Source organism: Micromys minutus (genome assembly GCF_963924665.1).
Source record: "Micromys minutus genome assembly, chromosome: 4".
In the NCBI taxonomy this organism is placed as follows: domain Eukaryota; kingdom Metazoa; phylum Chordata; class Mammalia; order Rodentia; family Muridae; genus Micromys; species Micromys minutus.
The window spans coordinates 19976587-19999467 of NC_137973.1; the positions used below are offsets into that span (position 1 = coordinate 19976587).

At 36.1% G+C, this 22881-nt stretch overlaps 1 protein-coding gene across 2 annotated transcripts in view; it reads right to left on the minus strand.

Moving 5' to 3' along the window:
• Positions 1–630: 630 nt before the first annotated feature.
• The window catches only part of RBM46 (RNA binding motif protein 46), a gene marked incomplete at both ends in the record, with an annotated part of 33319 nt that continues 11068 nt past the window's right edge, over positions 631–22881 (minus strand). Inside the window, one exon of one of the 2 annotated variants that reach the window (XM_080916598.1) lies at positions 631–830. In XM_080916598.1, the coding sequence (XP_080772724.1) occupies positions 631–830 (200 nt within the window). Of the gene's footprint in view, positions 831–5883; positions 5940–22881 lie in introns of those variants that run through there. The other variant, XM_080916599.1, reaches the window with a different exon arrangement.

Here is a 22881-nt window from a genome sequence, read left to right on the forward strand (position 1 = left end):
TAATGAATATCAAAACATAAAAAAGCATAACTATAAAAACCTCACATTTATTAACAGCGAAGTTATAACTTATTTCTGTAACAAATATTAACTAAAATATTTGCTTGCTTTCAAGGACCACAATGGTAGACTGATTTTTCATTACTATTGCCAAAAATTTGCATCTTAATCCTTTTTGTATCATCATTTCTTTCTACATAATAGTTAGATGCTTCTGGTTACATGACTGTTTCAAACTCCACTATAGAGAGCGATCCTTGGTAATCTAATCTAGCACAACCACTGTCTTTAAGTACTTCAATATTTGTAAAATGCTGTTTTACAAAGTTGTGATACAAAAAAACATAAACTACTGGAATCTTTTCAAGCTTGGGAATTAGAAACCCCCAAAGTTAAAAAACAAAAAACAAAACAAAAAAAAAAAAATGTAGCATCCTGCTATCACTGAATAACTTTTAACTGCATTTCCGCAAATCCTACCACTCTTGTCATTCTGAATTATAGCTGTTTTATATGTTAAAATATTTGTTTTAAAAGTCAAATGTGCAAACCCAATTCTAAAATACAACAGTATTCTAATTTTCATGCCTTATACAAAGAAAGGTTTATACTAATATATCCAGACTTTCTTCAGAAGAATGAGGCCTGATTGGAGATATATAGTCGTTGTCCAACATGGCTGCCATTAGCAAGTGATATTGTTGGTGACAAGGGATAGCTTGGATAAGAATAAGGCCTTGAAGTATAAGGAAGCACGCTGGGTGTCCCAGAAGAGAGGGTAGCGCTAACAGGGGAAAGACTATTTATTGAGCTGCGACGGAAATTGTAGTCTGTAAATAAATATATGAACAATTATGCTGCACATCTTGTGGACACAAATTTAATTTAAAAGACAAAACATTCAAATGACAATCACGTTTTAACATAATGTTCTAACATTAAATACCTGATGATCCTGTCATGGTGGTAGATTACTATCACTGCAGTGCAAACACCAGCAGTTACATCAAGTCAGGATTCTTTCCTTAACCACAACACTGTCTAAAAGGTCTTACTACAGTGCATTTTGGGTGTCTTTTTCTTTTTAACACAGAAAAAGAGAACCTCTGATTTCTCTTTAATCAACAAAAAGCTTCTCTTAAATTTGGATCTGACACCAAGGGTAGATCATGAAGAAAAAGATAAAAGAACAGTAAATTCAGTTTTCTTTTTTTTTTTTTTAAACCATATTAGGTATCAAACATGCATAAGCATTTGTCCTGGACTTCCAATATAAACTAACTGTCCAAATTTCATTATTCAAATGCTGGCACAAACATTCATGCAACCAAACATCAGTTTAACATTAGAGTCTCACTGGTACCACAAAACAATAAAATGAATCATCTCTACCAAAAAAAAAAAAAACCGTCAAAAACCATTATCAACTTAATAGTATAGAAAAATTTCCAAAATTAACCAAATTATTAAACCAATTATATTTGAAATACTAATTTCAAACAAACGTTCATCTTATGTATCAATAATTTCCTGCTTCCTTAATTATAGTAATTCTGTATGTGTGTGTTTTATTGACCAAATTTGTAGATCCTGTACTTTCCAATAACTCAACTATGCTCTTTACTACAGTGTAAGTCAAACTGGTGACTGTGTCTGTAAAATGATCATTTATAAAAGCTGTGCTACTTTTGGGATGGAAGAAATGGAATAAGATCATTTAATATACAGGTCAAGCTTTCATCCTTCAGTATCATTCACTATGAGGTCTATAACACATGAGCATTAACTTAATGTTGTCCTGAAACTTAATGTTTAACGAACAGGAATGAGACCAACTGCAGGAGAATAAGCTCAAGCAACATCAGAAAGGACCTATTTAGGAAAAAAATAAAAAAGTGAAAATCAGTTGTTAATAGGTTTAATTGCTAGCATTGTAAAACTCTAAATTTAAATGAATGGTACCACAAATCAATAAAGCAGCTTGTTTTACAAAAATATAAACATGCTTTGAAATGTCCAAAGCAATGTTCAAAATATTTCAGGCATTTTAAAATGAGAAATTACTTTGAAATCGTTTATTTTCTAACATCAGCTTTATTTCTTCTTTTTAATATTCTGCTTTACCCAAGAGTTAAATTATTAAAATGTTAACTGAAACATTAGATCTATTTTGTATTAATAAAAAATTTTAAAGTTCTGATTTTTTCCTGCTGAAGATTATGCAAATCCAGTCTCTTAGTAGCCACATACTTCTAATGCACTTAGCTCTTTAAATTTACTAGTGCAGTAATCAACAACATGATTTAGAAGCAGCTTCAGTAGATAGAAAATCATTTTCAAATAGATATGATGCTTTCTTCTAGTTTTCATCTATTCAAGAGGTAACAAAGCCTACTTGTAAAATGTGAGCTCGGAAGGTATTTCCAGAAGATTAAAAACAAGGTCGATAGCGATAGCTGGCTCTGAGCCTAACACTCAGCATTTCTGGAATTCCTCTACCATACACCTTTAAACAAACACACAACACCTGCTACATTCTTGTTTTTAAAAGGACATTAAATCCCAAATTAAAACTTTGTTCAAAATATTCGTGTAAGATATCAGACAACTACTATGGGAATTGGGCAAGGGAAAGACTTCAGTTAGATGCTTGTTAAGATCTTACAAGCACTTCCTTAGTGAACCCTATTCTTAAAACCACTATGAACCTAAGTATTTTCAGAAACAATCTGGGTGATTAGAAAACAGAAGACATGTCAAATAAGATATTAAGTCAAATGTAAAGTGAAACTGTATATCTGAATAAACCTAGTAGATACACATTCCTTATATATAGTTTGCATATAGAAAAGAGAAAGCACAAGAAGAAAAATGAATGAGTTAAAATTCTAAGCATGCTCATACTCAACCCCACCCCATCCCAGTTGTTCCTCTTCAAGTACATCCTCAACTCTTCAGTCTCACTATTTCAGACCCAACTGATCTGTATACCCTTTATAATGAGTGCCACAGAGCCTATTTCAGAGTTTAAATTTTATACTTCAGAAGTTCAATTTCCAAACAGTAGAAGGCATACACCTGATGTAGTCACTTTATTTAATTCCTGTAAATGCATAATCTACATCATCCACAATGAACAGATCTAAACCCCACAGAATCACCTATCTCCCCCTAAGTTAGCGGCAGGCTCACATTCTGATTTCTAGCACCTTGGATTAATTCACCTGCTTTTGTATTTCACCATTTTAAAAATAATTTCTATTTCTAGGTTCTTTTGTTCAATACAAATCTCTAAGATTCATGTTACCTATTTGAGTAATTTCTTTCGTTTCATTGTTAAGTATTACTTGGCAGTAAGAATATACCATAATTTTTATGCAGTCACCTATTAATGAACATGTGAACTTTTCTAACATTGATCTCTTACAAATAAAATATGCTCTATGCTCATTCGTATATAAACCTTTTGTGAAGGCTTCTCTTTGTAGTAAGGAATAGCTGAAAAGTGAGCTGCAGGGGCATGGGGTAGAGATGTTATGCTCTTGAGTTCTGCACTGTGACCACCATATATTCAAATAGTAAAATTCCAAATTGCCTGTTGGTCACAGCTTTCACAACAGTTGGCATGTCAGCACATACACACATACACACGGGGTATTATATATCCTCCAGGATGTTATACATGTCTAACTCTGACTTTGGCTGGTCTGAAATTCACTTTGTAGAAGAGACTGGCCTCCAATTTGCACTAATCCTCCTGCTTCTCCCTCCCAATTGTGACAACTCTGCACTACGAAACCTGGTCTACAGTTTTATAATAGCTATGTCAGTTCATGTGATATTAGATTTCACTGTAATTTTAATTTTAGATTTCCTATGGCTAATAATGTGCTCATTACATATTTATCCATCATTGTTCAGATAGGCTAAGTCTCTCAGCTCCTTAATATCAGTTTTGCCCTTTGACTATTGATTCTAATAAACTTTTTAATAATCTAATTCCAAACTGAAAACTGAGAACAAATTGAAGCTTTACAAGTCTTTAAATCAAATGATCTCAATTCATATAAATGACAAAAACAAGTTGTTTTCAATAAGACACATCCATAGGGTCACAGGTGAATAGATAAAAAAACAAGTTAAAATGTTTATGTCTTCTAATTCCTAGAAAGCTATTGCTTACATCTGGCCAAGCTTTAAAAGCAATCTTAAGCAGGAATTTGAAGAAAGCATCTCAAAAGGTTCCCAAAGGTCTCTGTTTTTAATGTGCAGGAAAATAAAAGTCAAGTCAATGATGCTGCTCTCTTAAGGAGATGGGACATGACTTGAACTTACCTATTTCCACAACTATTCCCAATGTGTGCAGCATCTTTTTTCCTTGTGTATTACTTTTTTTAAATTTCACTTGCAAGTGTGGATCAACCATGAAGTGTTTTAATATAATAGATTTCTTCCCTCCTCTCTCTTTTTCCTTCCTGCCTCCCCCCATCCCCCGCCATCCCTCCTACTCTATATCCCTAGACAGTGTCTCTTGGATCTCAGGTTGTCCTTTCACTTGATTCTGATCCCTTTGCCTCCTCTTCCCCATCCTGGGAAATTATAAGAAAACATTACCAATAAAGGCTTCTAGAGACCAACAGTAAGCACAAAAACAGAAGAATAAAGGAAGGGACACATATAAAGAAAGTGCATTGACACTACAATTAGTCCAGCTGCTTTCCCTTCAGAGAAACAAGAAGACCAAATAAACCATAGTGCGAGTTGTCTATTTGCTCTCTGTGTACTAAAGACCTTACTGGCAGACTCCTTCTAATGCTAGTTCTTAACCATCTGGACAGCAGCTGAGAACAAAAACCATGACCAGTGCTGTCCCAGTCCAAGCTGCAGGACAGGCAAACCTGTAGCTCACTAGATAAGATATCTGGGTTGAAGTGAAGAGAACAGACTTAGATTAAATAAAGGCAGCAACTTTGTTCAAGGTTCTTTTGCCAATAAACCAATCCCCACAACCACTCTTCCTAAGTCAAGAAAAGAAGGCAGCTCTAAAGTAGCACTGTGAGTTTACATTTTAGGTAAAATTTAAGATCTGTAAGTTTAGAAGCTATAGTTTTGCTAAAATATGTGATGATAAATTTAGAGTCAAAGATTTAAATATCAAGAACAATAAACAGATAATTCTCATAGGCATTAATAATGTTAGATAATACTTGTTTAGTGCTTAGTATATGCCAAAAATAACCATACAAGATTTCACATGAAACCCTTCTGAAAACACAGCAAGCACTCTCATTACTCCTTTTGATAATAGTGAATTAAGGCACACGATGGTGAAATAACCTACCCAGGAACATAGAATTATACAGGGGCTGATTCCTTCACATGTTAAAAAAAAAAAAAAAAAACTTTTGGCAAATCATACACTTACATAAAGCCAACCACTCACCTCTATCTAAGTTTTTTTCTTATAGCCTGGTGAGAAAACTGAACAGTGACTTGTTTAGAAATAGTTTAGAGTCAAAATACTGTTTTACGAATGTAGAAAAAGTCATTCTCAGCTTAGTTTGAGAAACACCAGATTATCATAGCATTCACTCCATATCTGATGTAAATGATTAAAAATCCTAGTGGTTCATTTTAGACATCAGAACAGTGCCTTGTTTAAAGGTTTGAAAACATCTCAATTACAGAACACCATTTAATTCTTAAAAATGTTTCCTTACTGAGTCTATTCCTAGTAAAGCTATCAGCACAGCTAGTAAAGGGCAGGATTACACAGATAAATCTATGCATTTCTTCCATACAGTCAAGAGAGGATTTGCTTACAACTGCTTTTCTGAGAACTAAATAGACCCCAATATTCCTAAGTGATGTTTTCTTACCTGCTTATTTCCTCCAAATTCTTCTACACAGGTCCAGGCTGAAGAGACTGTGTTCCCTGTCTGTAAGCAGTGAAGACAGAAAAGAATTGAGTCTTTAGATTGATGTCATCCCTATCCTGGAAGTGCATGGAATCCTTGATAACTTTAAAACTTTTTGATTGGTAAATAAGAAAAAATGGAGAGAAGGAGACAATTGGAGGTGCCATTTCTGGTCTCTGAAAAGATGAACAAAAAGAACAGTATTCTGATATCTAAATGAAAATCATGAGTTAGTACATCATCAGAAAAAAACATTTCTAAGAAAATTAATAAGTTCTTACTCATCAGTGTATTCAGAGAATACACCCAACAAAGATAAAAGATTTTTAAAGTGAGGCTGCATGGTTTCAGAAAAGACAAACATAAGCAAACTCAGGAATTGTAAATATTTTGTAGGTATAGTTACTTGGACACAAAGTATCTCCTCCTTCCTGTTTTCAGAAGAGATGGATGACCAAAATATTATTAAATTTCAAAAACCTGCTTGGCACACCACTTCCCCTAGGAAAGCACTAAAGCACACACAGCTCCAGTGTCACATCGTTCACCATAGCTTTTGTTCCATATGCCTGGAGCCGTCCCATCAAGAGGAGACATCCAACTCTGCTAAGAAACTGCATGTGAATATGCACAAGCAAAACATGTCTGATGATCTCCAAAACCACTGTACAGTTTTAAATAATCCTTTAAAGATAATACAGTATAAAAATGTCATAATAACTAGTTACCACAAGATCAATTTTGTTTCTTAAAAACAACAACAACAACAAAAAGCTGTCTAAAATCATTGACCACAGCTAAGAGGATAAATTACAGAGCCATGCTCTTAAGGCAGTTTGGTAATCTACAGAATACACTTTTCTTTGAGAAATGTCCTTGTCTCTGTAACAACTGGTTAATTCTCAAAAAGGAGATGACAAACAGCAAGAAATTCTAATGCACAGAAAAATTACTGAAGCTCAGAGGTAACAAAATGGAGAGAAGCTACCCTGGTAAAAGTAAAACTAACCTGGAGTAGAGCAGCAGACTGAACCGAACTGATGGAGACAGCAAACAGAACAAACCTAAGCTTAGAGAGTGTCTCAGTTCCGTTAGGAATAAGGCCATTTTGTGATATGATAAAGTACCTCCATGATAAGGAATGAACTCTCTGAATAAAGGTATTATCAGCTGGATTTCAAATTCTCTATAAGTTTCATTTGCAGTATCTAGCATTTAATAAAAACTAATAATACTAGAAAATAAACTAAATCACCTAAGGCCAACAGAAATAGAAGTCATCCTAAACTACTGTATCCAGAAAAACTCTCAATTACCATAGAGAAAATACAATATCTCAAGACAAATTCAAATTTAAACAGTATCTATGCACAAATCCAGCCCTACAGAAAATACTAGAAGGAAAACTCCAACCCAAAGAGAAAACTATATCCAAAAAAACCCACAAGTAATAAGTAATTCCATACCAGCAAAAACAAGGGAAGTACACAAAAACATAAACATAAACACAAACACACACACGCACCATTACCATCATCATCAAAATAACATATCTCTTAAACTCAGTGAACTCAATTCCCCAATAAAAAGACACAGGCTAACAGAATGTATGTATAAACAGGATCTATCACTCTACTACTATAAGAAACATGCCTTAGCAATAAAGATAGACATTTAACTCATAGTAAATGGCTGGAAAAAAGTTTTCCAAAAAAATAGACACAAAAAACAAGCTGCAGTAGTTTCAATATCTAATAAAATAGACTTTCAACCAAAATTAATCAAAAGAGACAGGGAAGGACACTTTAGAGTCATCAAAGAAAAATCTACCAAAATGGTATCTCAATTCTAAATATGCCTCAAACACAAAGGCATCTACATTTGTAACAGAAACATTGTTAAAGGTTAAATTGCACAATGATCCCCACACAATAATAGTGGGAGACTACAACAACTTTCTTGTAAGTTGACATGTCATCCAGACAAGTGGAACAAATGGACCTAACAGACATCTACAGAATATTTCACACATACACAAAATAATACAACTTTTTCTCAGTCCCTCATGGATCCTTCTCCAAAACTGATCACATAATTGGTCACAAAGCAAGTCTCAACAGATGGAAGAAAACTGAAATAACATCTTATATCTTATCAGACCACCATAATTACAGCTGGACTTCAACAACAGAAACAATAGAAACCCTACATACTCATGGAAACTGAAAAACTAACTACTCAATAATCTCTGAGTCAGGGAAGAAATAAAGACTTTCCAGAATTTAATAAAAATGAAGTCACAATATACCCAAATTTATGGGATACAAAGAAAGCAGTGCTAAGAGGACAGTTCATAGCTCTAAGTGCCTCCATAAAGGAATTAGAAAATTCTCATACCAACAATTTAAAAGTACACCTAAAATATTTAGAGAAAAAAAGCAAACACACCAAAAAGGAGTGAAAGGTGGGAAATAATCAAAACCATGACTGAAATCAATGAGTTAAAAACAGAGAAAACAATACAAAGAGTCAACTGAACCAGAAGCTGGATCTTTTGAGAAAAATCAACAAGACAGACTAACCAAAATACAGAGACAGTATCTAAATAAAATCAGAAATAAAAAAGGAGACCTAACAGGCTTTGAGAAAACTCAAAGACTCATTGGGTCTTACTTCAAAAGCTTATTCTCCAAAAACTTGAAAAATCTTAACAAAATGTTGATTTTTCTAGACAGATAACACTTACCAAAGTTAAATCAAGACCAAGTAAACTATTTAAACAGCCCTATAAACTCCCAAGGAAATAGAAGCAGTTACTAAATGTTTCCCAGCCAAAAAACACCCCAGGACCAGACAGTTTTAGTGCAGAAGAATTCTACCATGCCTTCAAAGAAGAGCTAATACCAATATGCCTCAAACTATTCCACAAAACAGAGACAGAAGAAACACTGTCAAAACTGTTCTATGACGCCATAGTTATCCTGATACATATGATACCGCACAAAGATTACACAAAGAAAATTTCAGACCAATTTCTCTGATGAACACTGATGAAAAACTACTCAGTAAAATACTCACACAACACATTAAAAACATCATCCACCATGATCAAGTAGGCTTCACCCCAGTGATGCAGGGATGTTTCAATATACAAAATTCCATCAACTTAATCTACCATACAAACAAACTGAAAGAAAAATAAATCACACGATCAGTTCATTGGATGCTGTAGAAAAAAAAAGCTTTGACAAAATCTAACCGTTCTTCACGCTAAGTCGTAAAGAAATCAAGGATACTAAAACATACTTGAATGTAATCAAAACAATATACAATAAGCCAATAGCCAACATCAAATTAAATGGAGAGAAACTTAAAGCGATTCCATTAAAATCTGGTATAAGAAAAAGATGCCCACTTTCTCCCTATCTATTCAATAGAACTTCATCTTGAAGTTCTAGCCAGAACAGTAAGGCAACTAAAGGAGATCAAGGGCATAAAAATTGGAAAGGAAGAAGTCAAATTACTATTTTTGGATGATATGATAGTATACATAAGTGACCCCAAAAATTCTACCAGAGAACTCCTATAGCTGATAAACACCTTCAGCAAGGTGCTGGGTACAAAACTAACTCAAGGAAATCAGTAACCCTCATTTATACAAGTGATAGATGGGATAAGAAAGAAATTAGGGAAACAACACCAACCACTAAAAAATACAAAATCCTGGTGTAACTCTAAGCAAGTAAAAGATCTGTATGACAGGAACTTTAAGTCCCTGAAGAAAGAAATTGAAGAAGATATCAGGAGATGGAAAGATCTTGCCTGTTCATGGGTTGATAGAATTAACACAGTGAAAATGACCATCTGACCAAATGCAATCTACAGATTCAATGCAATTACCATCAAAATTCCAACACAACTTTTTAGACTTAGAAGTGCAATTCTCAGCTTCATATAGAACAACAAAAAATGCAGAATAGCCAAAACAATCCAGAACAATAAGAGAACTTCAGAAGGAATCACCATCCCTGACCTCAAGCTGTGCTACAGAGCAATAATAATAAAAACTGGCATTGGTATAGAAACAGACTAGAAACAGACTCATTGATCAACAGAACCAAATCAAAGACCCAGAAATAAACTTACATACTTATGGATACTTCATTTTTGATAAAGAAGCCAAAAAAATATACAATGAAAAAGAAAGCATCTTCAACAAATGGTGCTGATCTAATTGGATGTCTACATGTAGAAGAATGCAAGTAAATTCCTATTTATTACCCTGAACAAAATTCAAGTCTAAGTATATCGAGAACTTCAACATAAAACCAGAAACACTAAATCTCATAGAAGAGAAAGTGAGAAATACCCTTGAATGCATTGGTAAAGGAGACAATTTCCTGACAGAACACCAATGGTGCCAGCTTTAAGATTAACAATTGATAAAAGGGACTTCATAAAAAAGTAAGGCAAAGAATACTGCCATTAGGACAAAATGGCAGCCTACAGATTGGGAAAGTAGCTTCACAAACCCTACATGTGACAGAGGGCTAATATCTAGAATTAATAAAGAACTCAACAAACACCAACAATCTAAATAGCCCAATTTAAAAGAAAGCTAAACGGAGAATTCTCAACAGAGGAATAGCATCAGGCTGAAAAACACTTAAAGAAATGTCCAAAGTCCCTAGTCATCAAAGAGGTGTAAATCAAAACTACTTTGAGACTCCATCTTACACCTGTCAGAACGGCTAAGATCAAAAACTCAAGTGATAGCATATGCTGGCAAGGATATGGAGAAAGACGAACACTCCTCCACTGCTGGTGGACTGCGAAGTTATGCAACCACTTTGGATGTCAATTTGGCAGTTTCTCAGAAAAATGGGAATAGTTCTATTTCAAGACTCTTGGACATACACCCAAAAGATGCCCTACTATTCAACGGAGATACCTGATGAACTATGATTATAGCAGCTTTATTTTTAATAGCTTAAAAACTGGAAACCATCTCAATGTCCCTCAATTGAAGAATATATAAAGAAAATATGGTACATCAACACAATGGAATTCAGCTACTAAAAACAAAAATACCATGAATTTTTCAGGCAAATGAATGGAACTTGAGAATATCAATTTGAGTAATGTAATTCCAAACCAAAGGACATGCATAGTATATACTCACTTATAGGTGGATGTGAGCCATAAAACCCAGGATACCCATGCTACACTCAACAAACACTAAGAATCTAAACAGGAAGAAAGGCCCAAGCAAGAATGTTTGAATCTCACTTAGAATGGGGGATAAAATGATTGTAGAAGGCAGATGAAAAAAAGAAACTGGATGGGAGGGGGAATGGGGAGAGTAATGGGGCGTGGTTTCAGGATCAGGTGTAGGGAGAGACCCAGAGATGGTCAGATTTCCATGAGAATGAATGGAAATATTTAGCAGGCAGGTGTGGGGGCAGTAAGGGGCATCTTCAGGATGTGCCAGAGACCTATGAATAAGGAAGGTTTTTCAAGAACAAATTAAGGGTGACCTTAGCTGAAACTCAAATCAGTAGGGATATGGAACCTGAAAAGGCCTCCACCTATAGATAGAGAGGAAACCCAGTGGAGCGATACGGACACTAACCCACCCTCAAAACTTTCCACCCAAATTTTGTCCTGCCTATAAGAAACACAGAGACAGAGGCTGAGGGAATAGCCAAGCAATAACCAGCCCAATGAAAGACCCATCCCGTGGACAGGCACCAATCCCTGACACTATTAATCTTATACTTGCAGACAGGAGCCTAGCATGGCTGTCCTCCAAGAGGCACTACCCAGCAGCTGACTTAGAGGGATGTAGAGACCCATAGCCAAACAGTGGATAGAGCATGGAGACTCTTATGAAATAGGAAAAAGGATCTGAGGGCCCCAAAGGAAATATAAGAACTCCACAGAAAGACGGACAGAGTCAACTATCCTGGACCCTTGGGAACTCTCTGAATCACCAACCAAAGAGCAAATACAGGTTAGACTCAACCCCAGTTCCCCACAAATATGTGGCAGATGTGCAGCTCACTCTTCAGGTGGGTCCCAACACTGGACCAGGAGCTTTCCTTGAAGCTATTGCTTGTGTGTGGAATCTGTTCCCCTAACTTGGCTGACTAGTCTGGCCTTAGTGGGAGAAGAAGCACCTAACCCATCAAAGACTTGATAGGCCTGGGTGGGGAAAGACTGGGGAGATCCATTCTCTTAGAGGAGAAGGGGAGGGGAGATGGGATGAGTGACTGTGGGAAAGCAAAACCAGCAAGGGGGACTAGGATTGGGATGTAAAGAGATGTCCAAACTATAAAAGCAATTTAAACTCTACTGGTTATTTCCAGTGCAAGTGTAGAATAGAAACACTATACAGAAACCACTTTCTCTCTATAACACCCCTGACATCTACTCAACTTGAGTTTTAAAATTTAGTTTAAATCTTTAATTTCAATGAGAACAACAGAGAAAACTACTGGAATTTATATTTAAATCACCATGGATTACATGCTTTTAACATAAAAAAGATAATGACAAATTTTTAATTGTCATTTAAAGAAAAAACAAAAACTATGAGGAGTATCTCAATTTAGTGTCAAGTAATGAACTATGATTTACAGGTGTGCTGGTCCAATTTAATTCGCAATTTATTGGGGGCATTTCTTACTTAAAATTAGCAAATGCTATTTAATATATTCTGAGAAATATCTTAAAGAGATTATTCAGCTATTAAAAGACTGGTGAAAAAAAAAGGTATGTCAAAATTTCGAGAGTGGAAGAAATCACAGTCAAAAACAAGAACTAGACCTATTCTTTGTAGAATCAGAATCACTAAATGTGTTACTTTTAATTTTGTGTTATGTAACGGAAAGATAAACTAAGTAGAAAATATCAGTATATAGGATCACACGCACACACACGTATGTAAGAAGCTGACAATTATTTCTTCAGTTTACACAAATGTCAATGGTGTTAATATTCTAATTATATTGTTTTAGTTTGCTTTCTATTATAAAAAAGAGCATAATCAGTTCCCACAGGTTAAGGCCTGGTGAGTAGGAGATCTACGCAGCCAGGGAGCAGAGAGATCTCTGTGGAGTGCACACGGAAAGTGCACCCCCCACCCTGCCCTGCCTGACCCAGGGACCAGGAACCCAGCATTGGGACCTCTGTTCCCACCCAGCAGAACAGGGCAGAACAGGGCTCGGAGCATCCGCCACCTGAACCAGTGGAGATCCATGGACACAGACCAGGTACAAAGGAAAGGAAAGAACATATCACTGACAACAAGATGGCAAGAGGAAAGAGAAAGAGCATATCCCAAGGAAACCAAGACAACTTGGCAACACCAGTACCCAGCTCTCCCATGACAGCAAACAGCAGAATGCCAAACACTCCAGAAAAAGAAGACTCAGACCTAAAATCATACCGCAAGACAATGATAGAGATCCTTAAACAAGAACTGGAGGAATAAAAAAAAGAATCAGAAGCTTTTAAAGAGGAAACAAGAAAAAACTCAAAGAACTCAAAGAACTAGAGGAAAACAGAACCAAAGAGATGAAGGAATGGAAGAAGGAATTTAAAATGGAAATTGACACAATAAAGAAAACACTAAAAGAAATAACCCTAGAGGTAGAACACCTAAAAAAAAAAAAAAAAAAATCAGGAGTCACAGAAGCAAGCATTTCCAATACACTAAAAGAGATGGAAGAGAGAATCTCGGGGGCCGAAGAGAACATTGTAAACATAGACAAAACAGCCAGAGAAAATGCAAACACCAAAAAGCTCCTAACGCAAAATGTCCAGGAAATCCAGGACACAATGAAAAGACCGAACCTAAGGGTAATAGGAATAGAAGAGGAAGAAGAATATCAACTAAGAGGCACAGTAAATATCTTCACTAAAATCATAGAAGAAAACTTCCCTACCCTCAAGAATGAGATGACCACGAGCATAAAAGGAGCCTTCAGAACTCCAAATAGGTTGGACCAGAAAAGAAATTCCTCCCGACACATAATAGTCAAAACACCAAGTGCCCAAAGCAAAGAAAGAATACTAAAAGCAGTAAGAGAAAAAGGTCAGGTAACATATAAAGGCAGACCAATCAGAATCACAATCGATTTCTCAACAGAGACTATGAAAGCTAGAAGAGCCTGGACAGACATCATGCAGACTCTAAGAGAGCACAAGTGCCAGCCCAAGCTGCTATACCCAGCAAAACTCTCAATCACCATAAATGGAGAGATGAAGATATTTCAAGACAAATCAAAATTTACACAATATAGACCACAAACCCAGCACTACAACGAATTATAGGTGGAAAACCCAATACAATGAGGGGAACTATATCCTAGTAAAAACAAGAAAACCAAAAGAAGAAAGATACACAGACACAACTCAACCTACAAAAGCACTAATAGCAGAAAACAGAAACCACTATTCCTTAATATCTATTAACATAAATGGACTCAACTCCCCAATAAAGAGACATAGGCTATCAGACTGGATACATAAACAAAATCCAGCATTTTGCTGCATAGAGGAAACTTATTTCAGAGACAAAAACAGACACTATCTCAGAGTAAAAGGGTGGGAAAAAAACTTCCAAGCAAACAGCCCCAAGAAGCAAGCTGGAGTGGCTATTCTAATATCGAATAAAGTAAAATTCCAACCAAAAGTTATCAAAAACAAAAATAAAGAAGGACACTTTTTACTCATTACAGGGGAAATCTGTCAGGAGGAACTCTCAATCCTTAACATATATGCTCCAAATACATAAGCACCCACATTCATAAAAGAAACCCTAATAAAGCTCAAAAAATACATTTCTTTTTTTAAAACAACTTTATTTTACAAGTCAAGGATAACTGTACAGATTTTAAGCATTTTTTGCATAAAATTATGCAATACATTTTCGTCAGTACTTTTTTTCAGATTTTAAAATAATTTTTACATAAAACTGTATGAATATATTTGTTAGTCAGTACTTGATTTTTTTAAAGGTTTAAAAGTATGCATTGAAAACTTAATAGTTACAATGAGCATAAAGAACTTATAAAACAAAATGTAACATGGAAATAGTCAAAGTTTTCTTGTTGTATAAAGATCTTTTTGTTTTGTTTTGTTTTCTTTTCTTTATTTCTTGGATTTCATACAGTCTGTGAGTTGTTTCTGGGGCAGTGCGAGCCACATTAAACCAGATACACTGAAACTATTAGATGAGAAAGTAGGTAAAACTTTAGAACATATAGGCACAGGAGAAAATATTCGGAACAAAACACCAATAGGTCAAGCTCTAAGGTCAAAGATTAACAAATGGGACTTAATAAAATTGCAAAGTTTCTGTAAGGCCAAGGACATTGTCAAGAAAACAAAACGGGAGCCAACAGAATAGAAAAAGATTTTTACCAACTCCACATCAGATAGAGGCCTAATATCTAAGGTATACAAAGAACTCAAAAAGCTAGAAACCAGAGAATCAAATAACCCTATTAAAAATAGGGTACAGAGCTAAACAAAACTTTCTCAGTTGAGGAATATCGAATGGCTGAGAAATATCTAAGGAAGTGCTCGACATCCTTAGCCATCAGGGAAATGGAAATCAAAACAACCCTGAGATTCCACCTCACACCAGTCAGATTGGCCAAGATCCAAAACTCAGATGACAACAGATGCTGGAGAGGTTGCAGAGAAAGAGGAACCTTTCTCCACTGTTGGTGGGGTTGCAAACTAATACAACCACTCTGGAAATCAGTCTGGCGATACCTCAGAAAATTGGACATAATACTACCTGAAGACCCAGCTATTCCACTTCTGGGAATATACCCCAGAGACACCTTAGTACACAACAAAGATATATGCACCACAATGTTCATAGCAGCTCTATTTATAATAGCCAGAAGCTGGAAAGAACCCAGATGTCCTTCAGAAGATGAATGGATACAAAAATTGTGGTACATTTACACAATGGAATACTACTCAGCCACCAGAAACAATGACTTGACCAAATTCTTAAGAAAATGGCTGCATCTAGAGAATATCATTCTGAGTGAGATAACCCAGTCACAAAAGAACAGACATAATATGCAGTCACTGATAATGGGATGCTAACCCTAGAAGCTCGCAAAAAATACATTTCACCCCACACAATAATAGTGGGAGACTTTAATAACCCACTCTCACCAATGGACAGATCATGGAAATAGAAACTGAACAAGGACACTGTGAAACTAGCAGAGACTATGAACCACCTGGAATTATAGATATTTACAGAACATATCATCCTAAAGTAAAAGAATAAACCTTCTTCTTAGCACCCCATGGCACCTTCTCGAAAATTGACCACATAATTGGACACAGAATGAGCCTCAATCGATATAAGAAGATTGAAATATTCCCATGCATCCTCTCAGATCACCACGGTCTAAGGCTGGTGTTTAACAACAACAAAGACAACAAAAAGCCCACATACACATGGAAACTAAACAACGCTCTGTTAAACAATAGCAGGGTCAAAAAAGAAATAAAGAAAGAAATTAAGGATTTTCTAGAATTCAATGAAAACGAAGACGCAACATACCCAAACCTATGGGATGCAATGAAAGCAGTACTGAGAGGAAAACTCATATCTCTGAGCACTTCCAAAAAAAAAAACTGGAGAGAGCATAGACTACCAACCTGACAGCACAGGTGAAAGCTCTAGAACAAAAGGAAGCAGATACACCCAAGATGAGTAGACAGCAAGAAATAATCAAACTTAGGGCAGAAATAGACCAAATAGAAACAAAAAGAACCATCGAAAGAATCAACAAAACCAAGAGCTGGTTCTTTGAGAAAAATCAACAAGATTGATAAACCCCTAGCCAGACTAACTAGAGGGCAAAGAGAGAGTATACAAATTAACAAAATCAGAAAGGAAAGTGGAGACATAACAACTGAAATTGAGGAAATTCAAGAAATCATCAGATCCTACTACAAAAGCCTATACTCCACAAAGTTGGAAAATCTGGAGGAAATGGATTAATTCCTAGACAGATACAAGGTACTAAAGTTAAACCAAAACCAGGTAAACCATCTAAATAATCCCATAACACCTATAGAAATAGAAGAAGTCACCAAAAGCCTCCCAACCAAAAAAAGCCCAGGTCCAGATGGGTTCAGTGCAAAATTTTATCAGACATTTATTGGGGACATAACACCAATACTCTCCAAACTATTCCACAAGATAGGATCAGATGGATTACTACCTAACTCATTTTTTGAGGTTACAATAACCCTCATTCCTAAACCACACAAACACCCTACAAGGAAAGAGAACTTCAGACCAATCTCACTTTTGAACATTGATGCAAAAATACTCAACAAAATCCTTGCAAACCGTATCCAAGAACACATCAAAACGATCATTCAACATGACCAAGTAGGCTTCATCCCTGGGATGTAGAAATGGTTTAATATAAGGAAATCCATCAATGCAATCCACCATATAAACAAACTCAAAGAACAAAATCACATGGTTATCTCACTAGATGCTGAGAAAGCATTTGACAAAATTCAACACCCCTTCATGTTAAAAGTCCTGGAAAGAACAGGAATCCAAGGTCCATACTTAAACATAATAAAAGCAATATACAGCAAACCAACAGCCAACATCAAACTTAACAGTGGGAAACTTGAAGCAATCCCACTAAAATCAGGGACAAGGCTGCCCACTCTCTCCCTACCTATTCAACATAGTACTGGAAGTCCTGGCTGAAGCAATTAGACAGCAAAAGGAGATCAAGGGGATACAAATCGGAAAAGAAAGAAGTAAAAACATCACTCTTTGCCGATGACATGATAGTGTACTTAAGTGACCCCAAAAATTCCACCAGAGAACTCCTACAGCTGATAAACAAGTTCAGCAAAGTGGCTGGATACAAAGTTAACTCAAACAAATCAGTAGCCTTCCAATATTCAAAGGACAAACATGTGGGGAAAGAAATTAGGGAAAAGATACCCTTCACAATACTCAAAAAAACTATGAAATACCTTGGTGTGACTCTAACTAAGCAAGTGAAGGAACTGTATGACAAGAACTTCAAACCTCTAAAGAAGGAAATCGAGGAAGATCTCAAAAAATGGAAAGATCTCCCATGCTCATTGATTGGAAGGATCAACATTTTTAAAATGGGCATCCTAACAAAAGCAATCTACAGATTCAATGCAATCCCCATCAAAATTCCAACCCAGTTCTTCATTGAGTTGGAAAGATCAATGTTCAATTTCATCTGGAATAACAAAAAACCTAGAATAGTGAAATTCATCCTCAACAACAAGAAAAAATCTGCGGGAATCACTATCCCTGACCTCAAGCTATATTACAAGGCAATTGTGCTGAAAACTGCATGGTACTGGTACAGAAATAGGCATGTGGATCAATGGAATAGAATAAAAGATCCAGAAATGAGCCTTCACGTATATGGTCACCTGATTTTTGACAAAGGAGCTGTAAACATTCAATGGAAAAAGGACAGCCTATTCAACAAATGGTGCTGGTCCAACTGGCACTCAGCATGCAAAAGAATGAAAATAGACCCGTTCTTATCTCCTTGTACAAAGCTCAAGTGTAAGTGGATCAAAGATCTCCAAATTAAACCAGATACACTGAAACTATTAGATGAGAAAGTAGGAAAAACCTTAGAACACATAGGCACAGGAGAAATTTTTCTGAACAAAACACCAACAGCTCAAGCTCTAAGATCAAAGATTAACAAATGGGACTTAATGAGATTGCAAAGTTTCTGTAAGCTAAGGACATTGTCAAGACAACAAAACGTCAGCCAACAGATGAGAAAAGATCTTTACCAACTCCACATCAGATAGAGGCCTAATATCTAAGATATACAAAGAACTAAAAAAGACCCCAGAGAATCAAACAACCCTATTTAAAAAATGGGGTACAGAGCTAAACAAAACGTTCTCAATTAGGAATATGGAATGGCTGAGAAACATCTAAGAAAGTGCTCAACATCCTTTAGCCATCAGGGAAATGCAAATCAAAACAACCCTGAGATTCTACCTCACACCAGTCAGATTGGCCAAGATCCAAAACTCAGATGACAGCAGATGCTGGAGAGGTTGCGGAGAAACAGGAACACTTCTCCACTGTTGGTGGGGTTGTAAACTGATACAACCACTCTGGAAATCAGTCTGGCGATTCCTCAGACAATTGGACATAGTACTACCTGAAGATCCAGCTATTCCACTTCTGGGCATATACCCCAGAGACACTTTAATATACAACAAAGATATATGCACCACAATGTTCATAGCAGCTCTATTTATAATAGCCAGAAGCTGGAAAGAACCCAGATGTCCTTCAGTAGATGAATGGTACAAAGATTGTGGTACATTTACACAATGGAGTACTACTCAGTCATCAGAAACAATGACTTAACCAAATTCTTAAGAAAATGGTTGCATCTAGAGAATATCACCCTGAGTGAGATAACCCAGTCACAAAGTAACAGACATAATATGCAGTCACTGATAGTGGGATGCTAACCCCAGAGGCACGGACTGCCCCAGAAACAACTCACAGACTGTGTGAAGTTCAAGAAAAAAACAAAACAAAACAAAAAACTCATGCTCAATCCTTACACACCAAGAAAACGTTGACTAATTACGGGTTACATCCTGTTTTACATGTACTTTTTGCTCATTGTAACTAGTAAGACCTTAATGAAGAGTATCAAACCTTAAAAAAAAAGAAAAAAAAAAGCCAAGCACTGACACAATTGTATTTGTATACATTTATGCAAAAATGTTTAAAATTTTTTTCTTTTATCTTTGCTTTTTAAAATAAAGTTTAAAAAAAAGAGCAAAATCAAAAGTAACTTGGGAAGGAAATGGTTAATTTCAGTTTAGAGGATCAATCACAGTCCATCATGTATGGAAGTCAGGGAAAGAGCTCACAAGACAGGAACAGAGAAGAAGGAACTGAAGCAAAGACCATGGATGAATGCCACTTACTGACTTGCTCTTCAAAGCTTGTTCAGCCTACTTTCTCATATAGCCCTGGACCACTTGCCCAGGGATGGCAGTACCCATTGGGCTCATACCTCCTTCATTAACCATTTATTAAGAAATGTCCCTCAGACTTGCCCACGGGCCAATTTATTGGATGAATTGAGTTCCCTCTTCCCAAATAACTTCAGCTTGTGCCATTTTAAAAAAATGGCAAGCATGCACACACATGCTGCATGTACACAGCCAGGAGCACACACAACACAGACATATATTTAATTATAAATTACATACTAGATGACTATAATACCACATTTATTGACCTATATTAAAAACATGTTTCCTGTGATGCTTTAAAAACTAGTAAAGTTATAATCCCTCATTCTCCCACTATACAAATCATATGTGTCCATTTTATATATAATATACACAAATATCCAAACCCTTACATCTCAATGTGTTCAAGATTGCTAATAACTAAAACACCCATTTTATGACCATTTTGAAAACTATATGCTGATAGAATTTCTACTTCAGTGGAATATATAACTCATCCAGTACTAGCCACTACTCAAAAAAAAAACTCATAACTTAAATATTCCTGTGTCTGGCCTGCAATATCATGAATATTTCTTTTACAATTCTTTCTTCTTTCTACCCAAAGCACAACCAAAATTTATTTTATAACATAAGTATCACTTTAAATTATTTGAGAAGCACTGCCACAAAGGTGTAATAAATGACACAGCATTCACCCATACAAGGAAGGGAATAAAAACAACCAATGCTCCATGCACAAAACCCCTGGACTTTTAAATCTGTATGGACCAAAACTGTTTAGTAGTAAACAGTCAAGCATGAAGATACATGACTATAAATCTAACACTCAGAAATAGAGGCAGGAAGATTACAAATTTGAAGCTAGACATGTATACATATTTGGTTCAAAGGCCAGCATGAACTGTTCAGCAAGATCATGTAAAAAGTACACTGCCTAACAGCAAATAAAGAGCAACGTAAAATTCCTACATTAACTTGTAGCATGATATTATAATACAGAACAAAATGTTTGAGATTAGTATGACTAAAAGAGGCTGAATGCCAAGAGCTGAGCAGAGAAGGGTAGGCAGAACACTCCAGGCAGTTATAGACCCTAGAAACTAGTGAGATGACAGGGGAGAAGATCAAAGCCACAGGGTCACATCCAGGGTAGGGTGGGAAAGGTAACACCAAATGACAAAGAATTCTAACTAAAATCCAGACTTCATAATACTTACACTAAAACAGAAAAGCCACTGTAGACTCTTGAGCGACAATAAAAAAAAAAAGTAAACATAGTTAGACTGACATGGTTGTATGTACAAAACAGAAGGATAAACTCAGAGTACCAAACAAGAGACCACGAAATATGTCTAGTGCCTGGGTTGAAAAAGAATTACCATTCACTACCCTGATATATACAGAACTGACTGGCAAGAATCCTAAAACTTTAAAACCCTTACTGCTTTTAATCAAGGTACTCTCAACAATGCTCCAATATATGGTGATTCACTTTGGCTGAGTCAAATGCCCTAAGCCCACTGCAGTGGTTTGAATAAGAATGGCACTATAGGTTCATAGATGTGAATGCTTAGGCACCAGGGAGTAGAACTATTTGAAAGGACTGTGGCCTTGTTGAAAGATGTATCTAGGAGTAAGCTTTGGAGTTTTTCAAAAGCCCACACCAGGCTCAGTGTTTTCTCTGCCTCAGCCAGTAGTGAGAATGTGGCTCTCAGCTACTTCTCCATGTATTCCGCCATGATTTCCACTATGGTAAGAATGAACCAAATCTCTAAAACTGAAAACAAGCCTCAAATTAAATGCTTTCATTTATAGGAGTTTTCTTGGTAACAAGTGTCTCTACATAGCAATAGAACAGTGACTATGTCAGAAGTTTCTTGCAAGGAGTGGTGTATTGCTCAGAAAAACCTTATCATGTTGTTTGTTAGAGGAAGAGGGAAGACCTCGGAACTTTGGAGTAGAAACGTGATTACTGGATGCTTTAAATGGAGCTGAAGGGATCATCCTAGTAGCAAGATGGGAGGCAGCCCTGAGGAAAATTTGAATTGTGGGGGCCCAGTTCAAGAAGTTTCAGAGGAGAAGATTATTAGAAAGTGGACTAAAGATGATTCTTGTGCTATTTTTGCCCTTATACCAAAAGCTTGCCTGAGGTACAATAGAAGCATTTTGGAAGGATGGCTTTGGCAAGAGCTTTTAAGGCAGCGTAGTATTGACCGTGTCACTCAGTTATTAGTGGTCACTCTTATGTAGATCTATAATGCAAAGGAACAAACTAGACAAAGATACGAAATGTACAGTTTGAGTAGAAAGGAGCACCAGGAGACATACCTTAGAAGACAGGAACTCCACTGCCCAGGGAGATAGAAAGTCTACTGACAGCAAAGGGGGCAAAAGGGGGTGATGTCCTCAGGCCAAAGCTGCTCTCCTCAACTGATAGAGGGGCTGAAGGAGGGCCAGTTCTGTATTTAACAGTTTATTAAAAATTGGGAACACAGAATTCATAAGGTTCAGGCGAGCCGTTATGAACCTTCAGTAGACAAGATTGGAATTGTGTATGGCACTAAAAACAATGCAACATTTTACAAGGTTAGAGATTATAATAGAGAAATTTGTGTGAACTTAATGAGACCTGACCCAGAGAGAAAAATTATTTGATGGATTTCATTGTATAAAATTTATGTGTACCATGTATGAACATAGTGATTATTCCAGACCATGGGAAAATTATGTTTTTCCTTTAAAATTTAATGGGAAAGAGGAGATACTTAAGTAAAAATATTATATGCTCTGTAAAGTACTCCTAGTTCATCAGGGCTTTACAAACATGAAAAGGTCTTCCTCTGTTCTTTGTTTTGCCTGTGAAATACTTAGTATA